The sequence below is a fragment of the Fringilla coelebs genome (genome assembly GCF_963513975.1).
Source record: "Fringilla coelebs genome assembly, chromosome: 2".
Lineage (NCBI taxonomy): Eukaryota > Metazoa > Chordata > Aves > Passeriformes > Fringillidae > Fringilla > Fringilla coelebs.
Window position 1 is genome coordinate 95,836,842 of NC_140029.1, and position 16,717 is coordinate 95,853,558.

The 16,717-nt window shown below is 41.4% G+C and overlaps 1 protein-coding gene across 1 annotated transcript in view; it reads left to right on the forward strand.

Moving 5' to 3' along the window:
• Nucleotides 1-319: 319 nt before the first annotated feature.
• DPT (dermatopontin) overlaps nucleotides 320-16,717 on the forward strand; it is a 28,101-nt gene continuing 11,703 nt past the window's right edge. The window contains exons 1-2 of the mRNA XM_084227128.1: nucleotides 320-621; nucleotides 10,781-10,906. Coding sequence (XP_084083254.1) covers nucleotides 323-621; nucleotides 10,781-10,906 — 425 coding nt within the window. The 5' untranslated portion in view covers nucleotides 320-322. The remainder of the gene's footprint in view (nucleotides 622-10,780; nucleotides 10,907-16,717) is intronic.

A 16,717-nucleotide genomic window follows, 5' to 3' on the forward strand; every position in this document is an offset into this window, starting at 1 on the left:
CTGGAGGATGAAAGTGGCATGTCTGTGACAGTTGTACTATGACATGTAGCGTGCTGTGCACAGTAGCTCTGCAGTGAAGGATCACAGATGGTTTGCAGCGGCAGGAAGACCCTGCTCTTAGGGACTGCAGTTTTACTGTACTTGCAGAATTCCACCTTAAAAGTAATTGGACATCTCTGTAGCTCAGAGAAGGTTTGCTAAGCAATGACACACTGCACTTGGATCTGAAAACATAACATCTGGAAGCCAAATGTTAGAGGCAATATAAAAGGGCCAGCCTAACAAACCAGAGGGGCACTTCTAAGCCAGGAACATCTTCAGGATGGACATTTTCCTTCTCTGTGTGTTCCTGCCTCTGGTGACTGTGACATGGGGCCAGTACAGTGACTATTACTATGGTCCCTATAATTATGGAGATCATGATGAATGGGTCAATGTGTACCGGCAAGGTTTCAACTTTCAGTGCCCGCATGGGCAGGTGGTCGTCGCCGTCAGGAGCGTCTTCAGCAAGAAGGAAGGCTCTGACAGACTGTGGAACTATGCCTGCATGCCAGCATCCCAGAGCCTCGGTGAGCCGACAGAGTGCTGGTGGGAAGAGATCAACAGGGCAGGAACCGAATGGTAGGATAACCCCAGCCATCCCCGGAGGGCACAGCCCTGATAACCCCTGTGGAATGTGGGTCCTCAAACTGTGGTCAGAGCAATGCAAATGCATATGAATGCCATGATAACCAGCAGGTTTGCTCCTTAAGACTCTTTAATCACAATGCATTGGAGCTGATTAGCATCACATTCGTCTTCTCCCTAACAGTTTCTTGCTGGAGGGTGTCAGTGTCCTTAGGTCATTTGGTCATTCCAACCTCAGCTGTGAAGTGGTTTGGTGTTGCTGCTGTTTCAATGATGAGGAAAATGAGGCAAGCACTTACTGTGAGGAGAGCATAAAGTCCCTCTTGAAAAGTCACATTAAATCAGTGACTAAACTGGGAAACAAATTGCAAAACTCCCCACTTCAACCTCACTCTCTGATAACTAGGAAAAATAATCTCTGTATTGCACTGGCTCTTTGCTTTGTGTTTTTGTTGCTAAGCTTTTTGGCTTAAGCATAAACAAATGCTGTTTTCTAGCTGTGCTGTTATTACAGGAGCCAAAAATCCACACTAACAAGCAATGATGGTGGCATATATATCTGCCTGGTGCTAGCAGACGATCATGCTAATTCCCTAATACTGTCAGTTTGCTTAACTAAACGTTACATTTTCCATCAGCCTTGGAGGCAAAGGTGATGACATTATGAGGAGACAATAATTTCTGGAAATATGTATAGCATTTCATATTTGGGCAAAATACCCAGTATTTAATTATTTTCTGGGTTTTTTAATGAAATGGGAAACAGAGTTTTGGACAGTTCTGGGATTGAAATATTCTTTGGACAGAATGAAATGCATTCAGGAATGAGTATTTTCAAATACTTGAAATGGTTTTGTCCCAGAAATTGCAATGTGATTTTTGAATTTTGTTATATGGGAATAGGTTAGCAATGAAATGTGAAGTTTCTTCTTTTTAAATGATTCAAAATTTTGTTCTGAATTAATCATTCTCTTTCATTTACCATGTGACGCATGCTTATGGCTGATGCAATTGCTAAGGGAAAAAACAATTGACCCTATACTTAACTTTGGGATAAGAACTGAAAAAAGGAGGAGAGCTGCAAAACAGGCGGAAAGAACACATAGTGATAATCCTGGACAACTTCTTCATTTTTAATATATTGATGCAATTTCTATGTATTGCATAATAATTTTGAATTAGACATTTCTTTTTGTTCAAAATAAACTTATTTTTCACTTTCTAAAAATCCCTGGCAGCAATTGCTCAAGTTCACTTCTCACAAACAGGATAGTGTATAAGTCTATACAGAACATTTTCTTCTGCTATTTATCCATTCATCACTGTGCTTTGTATGCTTAGCATGACTACATCCACAGTGTATTATCTGAATCTTATTTCCATCACCTCTTAAAAAAATCTTTTCACTTTGTCCTCTTTGATGCCTACCTTTTCCCTATAGCAAACCCTTTATTTTCTCCAAATGTATTTCTTTTTCAACCCCTTTTTAATTGTTTATCTCAGTTTCTCTCCCTTAACTAGTTTTTGGAGTTATTTTAGTAATTCTTCACTTGCTCACCTTTCCAGTCCAACATGCTTACATCTCTCTGCCTACTCTGCATAGATCAACCAACCTTCCTTCCTTCCTTCCTTCCTTCCTTCCTTCCTTCCTTCCTTCCTTCCTTCCTTCCTTCCTTCCTTCCTTCCTTCCTTCCTTCCTTCCTTCCTTCCTTCCTTCCTTCCTTCCTTCCTTCCTTCCTTCCTTCCTTCCTTCCTTCCTTCCTTCCTTCCTTCCTTCCTTCCTTCCTTCCTTCCTTCCTTCCTTCCTTCCTTCCTTCCTTCCTTCCTTCCTTCCTTCCTTCCTTCCTTCCTTCCTTCCTTCCTTCCTTCCTTCCTTCCTTCCTTCCTTCCTTCCTTCCTTCCTTCCTTCCTTCCTTCCTTCCTTCCTTCCTTCCTTCCTTCCTTCTTTTTTCCCCATAAGTTGAACTTGTGCTCCTAGTTACTTGGGCCATTTCCATAAATCCTAGCTAGCTGGTTGGATTCTGCAGTTTTGGTTTTCCCCCCCCAGGGCTGAGGTGGTTGTATGACAGTGCTTCATGGAGAGAGGCTTGCAGCACGCAAGCACATCCCTGGTTATGCCAACACTGCTGCCCAAGACCCCAGCGACTGGAGTGAAAGTGCAGGCCAGTGTAGCCTCAAATTAATGTGATGGCACAGATATATCCTGGGAAACCTTTGAGAATTCTGCCTTCTCTCTTGGCATTCTTACTTCCCATAGGTGCCCCTCTTCTCTCTCTCTTTCCCATCCACCTCGGTGCTATTTGGAGCCATCCCCAATTCTAAAAAGATTCACTCAATAATTGAGTGGGAACCACAAATATGAGTCATCATTTGTACCCATGGCTCCTGTTTGGCCAGCTCTCTTCCCTGCTGATCTCCCAACAAACCAATCTGTTGGTGACCAATATGTCATTCTCAGGTCAGCTGACACAGCACTTGCTGGACTTGCTAGTACATTTTCCTATCCTTGGACTAAAATATTCCTCCTTCAGCTCTGTCTCACAGAGTATTTTGTCTCACCTTGCACACCACATCCAGTGACGCTCAATTACTTGAACCACCAGTCGCTACAAGTCTGCCAAGTTTTTGCTAAAATTTTGCAGAAATAATTAGGTCTGAAAAGACTTGAAATAATTGAGTCCAACCTATGACTGAAAACTACCAGGTCAACTGAGTGTTACATCTGGTCCTTATACACTTCCAGGGATGGTGAACTCCACCACCTGTCCAAGCTGTGGGCTGCCAGCTTTTTTAGGAGTATGCTGTGGGACCCAGTGTCAAAGGCTGCCACTCTGCTGCAATTGAGGCTTTTTAATCTTTCCCCTACCTTCACTGAGCAATGAGAATAAGCTTGCTGAATCTTTTGAAAAATCCTTTTTACTTAATAATAGGTAGCAGCTACGCCTTTCCCTCACCCACACACCTTCAGCCATGCTTTTGCTTTCAGGCTGAACACGTCTCCATTCCTGTAGTTCTCCTCTGGAGGTTTTGTATTCTAACAGTCCTAAGCAAGCACTGATCATACCTGCAGCTTTTCTCTGAATTCCCTCTGGTTTCCCAGACAGAACCCCAGTCAGAAAATCTAGTCTGGCAGAAACACCAAAAAAAAAAACCTTTGACATATTATGCTTATGGCATTTCAAATTTCAAATGGTGATTTTCAAATTGCCATTCCTGACTGCTGCACAGTTGCGCAATAGAGAAAAAATCAAGAGAGGTTTCTTTAGAAAAGACAATAAAGAAAGTAAAAGCTTAGGAGAGAAAATGAAGAGGGAATATAAAAGACAGAAGAAAGAGTCTCCAACTCATTATTTTCTTTGGCCTTCAGTATCTGGGACAAAATGACAGAAATGGATGGGGGGACCATAGGGGTAGGAGAGTCGGGAGCAAGACAGAACCACTGGCAGAGCTTCCTGGTAAGTTCACTTCCTTCACTCACACAAGGGATTATACAGACTTAGATAATCAAACCATAAAACTTAGAATCTTTCAAATATGAAAAAACTATCCAACAGAAAGAGGACAATGACACAGATCCACATTAGGCATCTAATGCCTAATAATGCTTAGTTTATGACCTTTGCCTCCTTCCAGGGTCAATGGAGAGAACAGGTACTCTCAAAACTGCTCTCTGGGGAAACCCATCTCTTTCACAAGCAGACTCATGAAGACCAATCCCTTCTGGTCACTACCTATAATTACCTAGTGGCATTTCAGACTATATCTAACTAACGTGCTTCACTGCATAAATGCATCCCTGAAGTTAATCATATATGTTCACACTCTTCTGAAGAGTCTATATGCATTTGTGCTTTGCTGAAAGGACATAAGAAGCTTGTGAACCTGTTAGAAGACTCAAAGGGGAAATTGTGGCAATAGATTGGATCAGATGATCAGGAATGCCTTCTCAGCCTCATTAATCTGTGAATATTTTTAAAGTTGAGTACGTGTGAAAAGACTGTTGAATCTGTTTCAACACCTTACTCCTTCAGGGTAAGGTTAATTATCTGCTAACCAAGATGATATTCAAAAGAGAGACAGCAACTGGGAGCAAGAACCAGTTCCTGGATAACTTGGAAATACTCATGTCTGGAGTAGGGAAAAGTCTCCAGAGCATGCCCTGATTCTGCAGTCTTTCTACTGCAGAGGTCCTCGAGTCCTTCTATGCCTTCTAATTTTTATGCTGCAGCTTCTTAAAGAATCCTATCTTTTCAGGGAGCATAAATTTTATATTCTTATCTCAATTTGTAGTGCAGAAATTTTGACCTTGTTTAAATATTTCACCACCTAAGGTCTGAATGATTGAGGCTGATATTGTTCTTCACTGCTTTGTTGAATACTACAGAGTTGTCTCTACAGACCAGCTATTTTTCTTGCCAAAAACTATCATACCAAAAGACAGGGTTCACACAAACAAAGGAACAAAAGCTTGCAAGTGAAGACAAGCAACACTTCCCTCCAGTAACATAAGTTTGGTTTACACCACATGGTACAGATGAAACCATGCCATATCCTCATTATACTCCCAGTTAGCTGTAAAGTAAAAAAGGAGAAGCATTTCCAGCCAAGAGCTATTTACTCCATGTTTGTTGCATCTTTTCCTTGTTTAGACATCTGAGAAAGTGCTTAGATGGGACTTGGAAAAAACAATATAGATTCTCCCTCCCCACTCCCATTCTCTCCCTCCCTTGCCCACAAACTAGGTGCAAAGACAGACTACTGAGAAAAGGATCCTCCTGTTCAGGTTCTGGCAGCACACCTTGGTATGTCAGTAGGAGCTATTTTTGTTCCAAATCTCTGACCAGTCCCAAGTTTCAGAGCTGAGCCTGTATTACCCAAACCAAATAATCCAGCTGCTCTTTGAAAATGTTCCCATTTGTGCTATCTACACAAACAAGCTAATTTTCTTCAGAGCCCTAAGTTTATGTTAAAGGACTAGTGCTACAAGTCCATTTAGCACAGCTGCAATGGACTGAGTCCAGAGGGAGCATCTGAGGAGAAGAGGGATGTTTCTGTAGAAAAGGAGGCCTCATCAGCTACTGTCAAGAAGAAATCACCAGGGTGAAAAGGGCCTTGCCTTCCCTTGGCCAGGGAGAAAAAAGTAAGTCATAAATGTCATTGAATTAGTTCTCATCACACAATTAATCCAGTTACACAGAGGGAGGACACACCACAAAGATAACTCAGGAGAGCAGTCTAGGGCCTCTCCTCCACAGGGACATGGAATGGCACTCTCATGTTACCCTGTTATTAGGAACAAATCACCCTCAATGCAGCATGACCCAGTGCCTACTGAACTGTGTGGCAGCCTCTGCATGGCTCTAGAGAGCTTCAGGGAGCATAATCCCAGTCAGTGCTGCAGGAATTCAGTGCATTCTCTAACAGCACTACTTCCTGCAGCTTAACTTGGTCTTCCCTGAGAAGATTTGTAATGAACAGTGTCCTCTTTGGGCTCTCATCCTCAGGATAACACGGTGCTGATGTGGCTGAGGAACAGGGGGCCTCAGAGGGCCACACAGCACTAGCATTAGGTGGGGCACAACACTCTGAGGCTTTGCTTAGCAAAGAGCAAAATTGAGGTGCAGGCGTAAGTTTGAAGTGTCACCAAAACTGATCCCATTGCTCAAAACAATTCTATTGTTGTAAGCAATGTTTGTATTCAGTCTGGCAGACACCTGTTGAGCCAACGAGGAACACGCTTGGCTGCCAAGATCGTTGCTGATGTTCACAATTAATGTGGCACAGTTTGAGAGGATCTATAGGGTGAAACAGGTCATGCATGGATCAAAATTCTCATATGCATTTTGGGTGGGTTTGTTTCACACCAGCTCTTGTTTGGTCTCACAGACGAAAGCTCACTAGTGAAGAACCAAAGCAGTTCTGACCTGAACTAAATCTGTAACATGGATGCATGCTTTGATTGCACGCCATGACAGAGCTCAGCTGTACAACACTCATTAACCAGTTCAGAAGAGTATTTGGCAGAGGAGAGGTTTTTCACTGGAATCACAGCAGGCTAGGAAAGTCTCAGATACCATATCCCTGTTACTACACCAAACTCCTCCCAGAATAAGGCTTTCTATAGAACACTGCAGTCATTTCCCACACTTGTACCCAAGGCAAGGGCAACTTCCCATCCAAGGGCACCTGATCTTCACCACCAATCTTCTCACTCCCCCCCTACCAACCAGCTCGCCTCCTCTTCTCCCAGTACCAGATCCAAAAGACAGCTCTTCACACTTGGCAACTTGAGCCAACTAGAAAAAGAAAACCTACCCACTGCCTAGTTTAATCCCACACAGTCCCAGCCAGTGTCTCACATTCTTCTGCACTCACCTTGTAAAAGGCATTTTCCTCTCTTCTTAGCAATGTCAGATTTCAGGAGTGAGGAGAACCTGGTCACATTAATTCTGAATACGGAACTACCCTTTGTAGTCAAAGTGCTAAAGAGTGGGTCTTGTGAAAATATATTGTTTTTACTTGGCTATAAATCCAAGTTCCTGAATCACTAGTTTTTATTCACCCTACTTGCTTCAGGATTTGCTGTGACAAGAGTAATGAATTGAACAGAGAAGGAAAAAATTCTGATAAATGAAGTGTTGCTTTCAGATTAGTACATAGAGCAACTGACTGAAAAGGTGGGTGAGGAGGGTTGTTTGTTTACCTTGAAGAATTACTTTCTGCTTGTAGGAAAGTGGCCAGCTGGGAAAAGGAAAGGGAAGAAAATATTTTATATGACCTCACAAATAAGCACTCTGTTATAAATGATCAAATTGGCAGCCAAGTTTATAAAAGAAACTAAGATTTATTAGATCAATAACAAAATAGAATTTCAGAAAAACCACCACAGCCAAGGCAGCGTCAATTACAGAATTTGGCGCTGGGTGAACCTGGATCTGACTGACAGAGTGCCAGAATTTCCCGGTGGTTTCCCGGTGGTTCACCCCGACTGTCTCATACAGCCAGCTTATATCCCTTATTCTGCCTGAGGCAGCAATGACAGAATGTCCTTTTGTGTCCCTTCACATGTAGAACTGGGACCACATAGATACAAAGCCAGTCCAGGTGTCCAAATGACTGTCTGAGCTTCTCCAGAATAGCCTTCTCTCACATGTATAACTGGGACCATACGGATACAAAGCCAGTCCAGGTGTCCGGATGGCTGTCTGAACTTCTTCAGAATAGCCTTCTTTCACATGTAACCGAGTGGTGCTGGTGCTGAGATGGTAGATGCAATCTGCTCCAGGTGCAGGTTCTCGAGAAAGGCTCAGACATTCCTGGGAAGTCGACACTCATGGCCCATACTTACATTAATGGACTTGATATTATCTTACAGTTGTCCGGGAACTAACTGAATAGAAATAAGACTCTGCTCCCAGCTAGGGTGGTCAAAGACATGAGTTGGGTTTTACAATATTTTATATACACATACATACATATATATAGCATGAATTAACTCTAATATATATAACAACTCCAAGTTCTGAGAGCATCTCTTCATTTTTGGAGTGTCTGGATTTTACTTCAAAACTAGAAAGATTAACGCAAATAATCTTACATTATGTCAAAGCTAAAGAAAAGTACTTCAACATTACTTTTTTTTTTTTTTGCTAAACAAAATACTGAGCTTGAATAAAAGATTACAGGACCTTGTGCATGAGACACAAGCAAAGAGAGAAAATTGAACATGACCTTTAATATGTATTTCAAATTTTACTTTGAATTACATTAAAACAAAACTGCAATTTAATTATAAAGCATCACTTATGTCCAGGTTCACTTACCACCCAAGAAACTAATTTTTAAGGCAACACCAATTATATTTTTTAATCAAACTTATCATGAAAAGATAGACTAAGAATAAAAAATAACCACACCTTCCTAAAATCTGGTACTCAAATATGAGTGCATGTCAACATATGAGTGGTATACGAGCTAGGTTTGTTTCTCAATTCACTAAAGAGAGAAGTGTCCATGAGTGATATCTCTTTCAAAATGAATCTTTCCATCACAACGGGACTATATTAGTAGAAAATAATGTGTCAGAAAAATAAAAACCTTTGTAGAAGAAAAGAAGACAGGACTTCCCAGGCTGAATGTCAACAGGTGGGAAGAGAAAAGAAGGAAGAACCTCCCACAGATACAAGTGAGCAGGAATATCAGACACTGATCTGATGAGTGGGGATGGGAATTTGGCAGGGCAGTGTTGAACTTCTGAGAGGAAATGTCAAGGAAATGGAGAAACTAAGTGCTTCCAACATTGCACCTATGCAAAAGTGCTAGAAAATCTCCCAGGAGCATGAGGACTTGAGCAGTGCAAATGCAGATAGGAAGGGTGACAGATGGAAGATGAGGTACAAATTTGCTGCTATTATACACAGTTTAATGCTCATCTTGCAACAGGTAGAACCAATCCCTATACTGCTGTGCATCAACCATTCTCCCATCAGGGTAACACCAATCATCTGCATCAATATGTTTACTCAGAGCCTTAGCCATATGTTCCTATGGCCTATGAGCCAAAAATCAGAACAACTTCCTATCAAAGCCTTGCTGAAATCCTGAGTGAAAGCCAGACTGCCATACTTGGTGTGATACCATGGCAACTCAGAATCCCCATCAGGACTGAGCTCTGAAGGTCCTTGAAAGAGTCTCACAAAGCACAACAAGTACTGTGGCCCCATCAGGGTGGGAGATAAGGGGACACAAACAAATGTAAATACTCTTATCTGAACAACAGAACGCAGGGGAAGAGACAGAGAAGAGACCCTTAGGTTCAAAAATGGATGCTGAAAACTAGGTAGGGAAATTCATCACTGCACTGGTCAAAATTGATCAGTTTTTCAGCTTTTGCATACTTCAGCCTCACGCTGTCTTTGCAAGCACTAACACTCCTGTGCACAAGTGAATGACTTTCGAAACACCAAATTCTGCTAGATGATGTGTGTTCCCTTCTGGGAACTTCAAGTCTTTAGAATAAATTATGAGGTCATTGAATGAAATTAAGGGAGATTTTGGGTATTTGTTGTACATACAGTTACTTCTGAAGGTGTCTTTCAGATGGATCATTGTAATTGATTTTATGAAATAGCAGAGAAAGTTTGCTACAGGTTTTCCTTGATGAAAGGAAAAGAAAGAAAAGGAAAAGTGATGGAAGAAACAACATTCCTATAATTTTCAGGATGGGGAACAGTGAGGCCAGGAGGGTGCTTGAGAGAATGAGCACAGGACAGCAGAACCAATGACCTGTCTGTTTCCATGAGCTCCTTGTCATTACTCTCCAAGAAGCAAGCTATTCAAACTGATTACCACTTGAATTTGGGTATCAGTGTTAAGGTGTTGAAGGGTGTGCAGACACAGGCATGCATGCTTTGAGACCATGTCTATTCTACCTGGAGGCAGTGATTCACACGTATAATAGAATTATCGAGCACACAGAAAGCATGAAGCAGCAGATTTTTCTTTTGAAAATCCAGTCATAAACTTTCTGTGACACTTAAAGTTACATAACATTTGAATTACAGTTTTCCTTATGTGATTGCTATCAAATAATGATTTCACCATAAGCCTAAAGGTTTTAAATAAAGAATCCCTTCTCCTAGAGACACATAATTGTGCAATTAAAAAAGTTAATGAATTTCTTTTATAAAATAGCTTCTCAAGATTTTGTTTTGTTTTGTTTTTTGTGGTAGAGAAGTAGTTGAAAAGGCTAGTTCAATAAAGCCCAAATCCTCAAATACCAACAGTCATAGACAAAAATATTAATGAACTGTTTTGAAGTCAGTCTTATGATTTGTAAACAGTTGAGAATTATAACACCAGAACAATCTTCTTTCCTGGTTAGCATACTAGAATGATCAAATATTTCAGCCTGATTAAATAGTTTTAAGTGCGACATAGATGTTAAGACATTGGTTAACTGCTGCTGCTTTCTTATAGAAAATTGTTACTCTACGTACAGCAAGTGCAAACAGTGCTTCTCAGCACGAAGTCAAACCCTCCACTTGGATTCTATGTCAAAAATACTAATGCTGTTTTGAGAAATGCTTGAAACTATCAAGGAGTCTAATACCATGTTTTCCTTGTGTATTCTCCCCTTTACCCTCATTATTAGGTATCAAACCTGCTCAAACAATGGGCTGGTGGCTGGTTTCCAGAGTCAATATTTTCCATCGGTGCTGGACCGTGAATGGCAATTTTACTGCTGCCGCTACAGCCGGAGGTGCCCATATTCCTGCTGGTGAGTTCAAGCAGTCACCAAACCTGTGATCTTCTTTCTCCCAACAATCCCTATAAATGCCTTTGGCTGCTTGACCTGTCAGAAACATCGTCTGAAAAAGAATTAGCTGTGTTTTATGGAGCTAAGCATGTTATTTCCAGTCTGCCACAGGATTCCTAAGGATGCAAGGCTAAGGGAAAGAATAAGACTGCAGTTACACTGAACAGCACAACGCAGTAGCTGACCCTCAATGAACAGGTCTGGGGATCAGCATCAGCCTAGCTGTGCTGGAAACACAGAAGTCTGCAAAGAGGAGTGACATTTTCCTACTATAAATCCAGCACATTTACTGGAGTAGGAGGAGCATGTCTGTGCTACACTTTTGTGTGACAATGACTTACAAGACAGAACTTTAACCACTTACCTCAGAAAAAATATTAGTAGTGCATATGACTATGCTTTCTCTCTCAAAACTGTTTAAAGATCAAAGTCAAAATGAGCTACTGATCATAAACCCAGAAGAAAAACGTGGTCTCAGCAGGGTATCACAAATAGTGCTGACAACTTTATGGAGACTGAAAAAATGAGCTGTGAATCCTAAGCTTCCCAGTTTCTCTAAAATGCACCACAGGTGTGGTTTCTCTAAATTAAAACCAAAGACAGCAGCAGATTTTGTAGAGGCAGCTTGTATTTCTCCTGGCCATTCTGTTCAAGAGAAGCCATCATTTTATGCTCTGGAGTTACCTTCAGATTAAAATTAGCTATTTTCAGTGATACAAAGAATAACCTGCCAACCTGCCTATATCTAAGGAAAAAAAAAAAAAAAACAACAAAAACAAACAAACAAAAAACAAAACAAAAACAAAACCAAAAAAAAACAACTAGAGGGAGAAAAAAGTAGACCTGTGCTTGAACCCTTTTTTCCAGACATCAGTTTTAAAGGAGGCTTCCCATTGAGATGCATACAAACTGTTTTTGTGCCTGTTGGTCTTACTTGGCTGTCTGGCTACTGGCCAAACACAACACCACTGCCTTGCTTTTTATCCTTCAGTCTCCTTCCAGCCAGAAGGAAAATAAATATTTTTATTATTATTATTTTTAATGCCTTTAAATTACAGGAACTACGTAACAAAAGTCTTTGAACGTTCTTCTGCCTCCATTCCAGCAGACATTGCCTATGTATGTTCCCTACATGCCGCTTTATTTACAAACCTGCCCAGGCTCTTCCCTCTGAGGGAAACTCACTCAGACTTTTATGCAGTTTTTCCATTCTCTTGTACTCCTCTAATACTGCATACATTTTCAGAGAGACAACAAAAATCTCTTTTTTGTTATTGTTGACAGTTCTACTTCCCTCAGATGTTGTCTTGACAACTGGGAACAGCCTTGTCTCTGCTTTGCAAGTTGGCATTCAGATTAAGGCAAATCCTAATGTAAATGTTTGGGATTACTGAAGTCTTTAGTTTTCATCTCAGCTGCATACAGACTCCTATACTGCCCTTCTATTTCCAACAGTGACAAGACTCCATTTTTGTGCTTAGAAAGAAAGCCTTATGTAGTTCACCTGCAGTTGCATGCAGAAAAGGCAGCATTTCAAAAGCAGGTGAAACGTTTTTCCCTCTAAGCAGGGTAGAGATCCCATGTACTCACATTCTTCTGGGAGGGGGCAGCTGTAAAACTGTGTCACCTGGCTTGTGAAAAGCTCCTGGTGCATCGTTTGTGGTTATGGATTCATTAAAAAAACATTCTGCTTCTATAGTTAGCAAGGTGTATGTGTATAAGCTCTTTCCACATACAGTTGTCCAAATTAGGATGTTAGGGTCTGGATGGACAGAAAACTAGATGGGCTAAAATATAATGGTTTAACAGGCTCAGAGGGCGGTGGTTAAAAGGTTATACCCTGCCTGGATGCCTGTCCTGCTTAATATCTCTATCAATGATCTTGAGGAGGCAACAGAGCACATGCTGGCCAAGTTTGCATATGAAACCAAACGGGGGGGTGCAGCTGACAGGCTTGAGGGCAGGACTCCCAGTTCAGTCAGATATAAAGAAAACTGTTTCTTCTATGAGCATAGATTGCCTATTGATGCTCCTTGGAGGCTTTCAAGGATGAACCAAATAAAAGCTGAGCAGCCTGGTCTGACTCTGTAGTTGACCCTGTTTGGAGCAGAGGGCTGTTGCAGAGACTTTTTGAAGTCTTTTTCCACCAGAGCTATCCTGGGGTCCCACACAGAAGGACTTTTTTACTGGAGGACTCACACCATGAAGATAAGGTCTCTCCTCCAAAACCGCGGTCTCTTTTCTATCATCTGCCAGGAATGGTTTCTTTTCTGGTTTACTCTCTTTCCCTGCCTAGACAGTGTAGCAGTACTCAGGGCAAGTACTGGTTGTTATGGCAACATACAGAAAACATGAACTTCACCAGAGTAGTGTGAAACCCCATACTTTATGAAATAAACAGGGCAGGAGATCTTTCTCCTTTTTTAATGCCTTTATTAAAAGTGATCAGCTCAGGTGGGGAGAACTGAGGGGTCCACGCTCATGCCGCCGCTGCTCCCAGGAGTGGCATGGAGGAGGAAAAGTGCAGCTTGGTCTGCTAGTCCACAGACAGAGCTGGGGGCTCCCTCCTCCCAAGAGCACCAGAAGACTCCACTTTTTTGGTTTGACATTCAGGGTCCTCTTTCCAGCCAACGTCATTTTAGGTTAGGGTGAGAGGTAAAAAGGGTCTCAGCAGAATCTGGATTCCGTTCCTCACGTCTAGACATCACTCACTCGATCTCTTAATTCCATGTTAGCTTGTTTTTTTAGGGGTTTATTGCATGCTTGCTCTGAGGTCATTAGCACACCAACTCCGATGTCCCCTCCTTTCACTGTCCGAGGCGGGGGTGCCATCTACCTGGCAGCAGGCAGGGTGGTACTGACAAAATAGGGACTTAACAACTGACTATTAACAGGTGATTACAACATGAAGCTAACAAAGAAGTCTCCCCTGCCAGCAACCGGCTCAACTTGTACATCTTCAATCTTTTAAAAAAATGGGTAACCCTTTTTTTTACTCATAACACTTTGGACTCACTTTTACTCATGAAGTCACAGATGTGACTTATCTGAGTTACTAAATTTCAGTGTACCAAAACCAAACTTCCTGTCCCCTAAGCTCAGGAGATTTCATTCACAACATAGCTTTCACTGGCATTTCCAAGTTATTGTCGCAAGACTTTGTTCACACATCACGCTTCTGGTCTGTATCTTGCACTAGTTAACATGCACTTGACAGGAAGAATATGTTTTCCAAACAAACTGCAAATTAGTTCGGCGCTACCATGAGTAGGACCTCACATTGTATATGCATGTGAGACACAACAAAGATGTGTGTGTATAGTGTATCATTATTTATTGCAGTTTCTGCCCCAAATGATAATAGTATTAGTTCTATTCCAGGAACTCATTGTAAACAAAGTAACTGTGGAGATTTGGCAATCACCATGCTGCTGACTTTTTGGTTGGAGAGGCTTATTTTCATACAAAGGCATGAAATACACTATTTCACTAGTATATGACTATGTGGAAAAGTAAAACCAGGGAAGTATGCAATGATGGTGATACTTTGTGGATCATACATTACACAGGAAAAATCTATATTCAAAGAAAATCCACACTGCAGAATTTCTCAGCAGCCTTGACTTTTAATGTGCAATGTGTCCTTAAGTATGAAACCAGGTGCAGGCAGAAATGCATTTTGAAGAAAACTGACAATACTGAGATGTGACAAAACTGTTTCAAATTAGCTCTGACTTCGAGTATTTGATTCCTTCCTCTTCCAATTGTCTCCATACAGGCCTCTCTGGTACATATAAAAGCAGTAAACCAGCTGATCCTTATATATGATTTCTCTTGTCTCTTCTGCATCAGGACTATGTTCCTCCTGAAGTGAGATGACCCTACAATGAGTAAAGACAAGTTTATCTAATGTTCATGAGCCATGCAACAGATTTCTTAGAATTTGCCCTGTTTTTTACGCCTAGAATATCCCTGTGTTTTTTGAAAACTGCTAGTATCTGTTGGAATACAAATTTATAAAACCATCATGCTGACTGAAGCCAACACTTTGCCTTCGTTTTCCTTAATAAAATGACTGAAGTCAAATTCATGCAGAAGGACTTTATTTGTTAGCATTTATACTCTTACTCTTTGAACCCAGTAGTTCTGTTTCACAGCTCATCCTCTCACCATTAATTCCCAGCTTTCCTCTGCAGTAAGCTCATATTGAAAATATACTAATCTTTTCCAGTCTCAAAGTTTTGTACTTGCTTTGTAATTTTTTTTACAGGTACTTAGTTTCCTTCTTCATCATGCCAAGACTTGTCATGGATTCTGCACATTTTTAACATACTGAAAATAATTAACATTCCTCACAGGAGACAGAAAAGCTCCCTTTACTTTACCTGGCCAGGGAATGCTTCCACAGTAAAATAAACTGTGTGCTGATTTGCACCATAAAGGAAGCAAATCTATCTCAGATGCAGAGACAGTGTCACTAAGTGGTCCCATTAGAGCTCAGATTTTTCTCTTTGCCAAGACATGAAAGCTTGACTTCATACTCTGGAAAGCAAACACATGTCACAGAGCAGCCCCAAGTCTGCAGACTGTTTATGACTGTTTCCCTTCTTGAAACAACAGCAGTTTAAATGCCAGAAGGTCTGTCTGGAGCTGTGGCTGATCTCTGTCATGGTGACACTGTCCAGGCAACAATTACATTTTCCAAGAGTTACGGGGTTTAAAGCACTTATTTGGTTTCAAGGCTCAACCTGCCACACAAGACATATTGGAAATGATGTGATCCCGTGCAGGTTTCTCAGAGATAACCAGTAGCAGAGGTTCAAATCCAAGAGGTGAACTCAGAACAGATGTAATGGAAACATGCAGTTCTGGCAACCCAATTCCCCTCCCCTCTTTTCCCATTTTTTAAAAGGTATATAACTGTTGGGGGAGGTTGATGGGGTTTGTTTCTTTTTTTTTTCTTTATTATTACCTATCAAATACAACCTTGCAGTTCAATCAGCAGGACCATCTTGCAGAGGCATTTTAGGAGAAACACATTTGATCTGACATTGGAAATCTGGCCAAGTTATTTTGGATATATCTTTCTTGAGGAGCAGGCACAAGTTGCCTTGAGCTGTCTGCTGCTGCTTGTACCTGCATAGCACGAGCTCATGCAGGCCTGGAAGAGCTCTGGTCCCACTGTGCCAGCCCCCAGCCTTGTGGCTCCTCAGCCCTGGCCTGGAAGGGCTTTTGGCTTTCAGTGCATCACAGTGGGAACGCAGCAGCAGTGATGTGTCTGTGTGAATCTATGGGCTCAGAGCCTGGAGCATGAGCACAACCCCAAAACACATTATATGGCCACACAAGAGAGCCTCTCATCTCTAGAGGAGCTCCAGGACACCTCTAGTTCCCTGGCAGCTTGGCAATCTGGGATCTTTACTCAGAGCAGTTGCTGGAATTTCTGTAGACAGCTTACTAAGATCTTCTTTGGCTTTTCAGTATAGAATGCATTTTTTAAAGCAGATGACCTCTGTCCTCCAGCTGGAGGAAGAGCTGAAATTTATTAAAGATGTATATAATTCCCATGTTCATTGAATTTAACTTGAAGGCTTGTGGCTCTTGAACAAAATTTCTCCATTAGGAAATACATACTCTTGAAGCACTTGTAAACAATATCTAAAAGTAAGCCCATAAAGTAAGGAGTGTCCAGAGACACTCCTTGTCCTCAAATGTCAGAAAGTTAATGTTACAGCTTATGTCTTCCTCTTAAAATGAAACAACTCTTTCTTT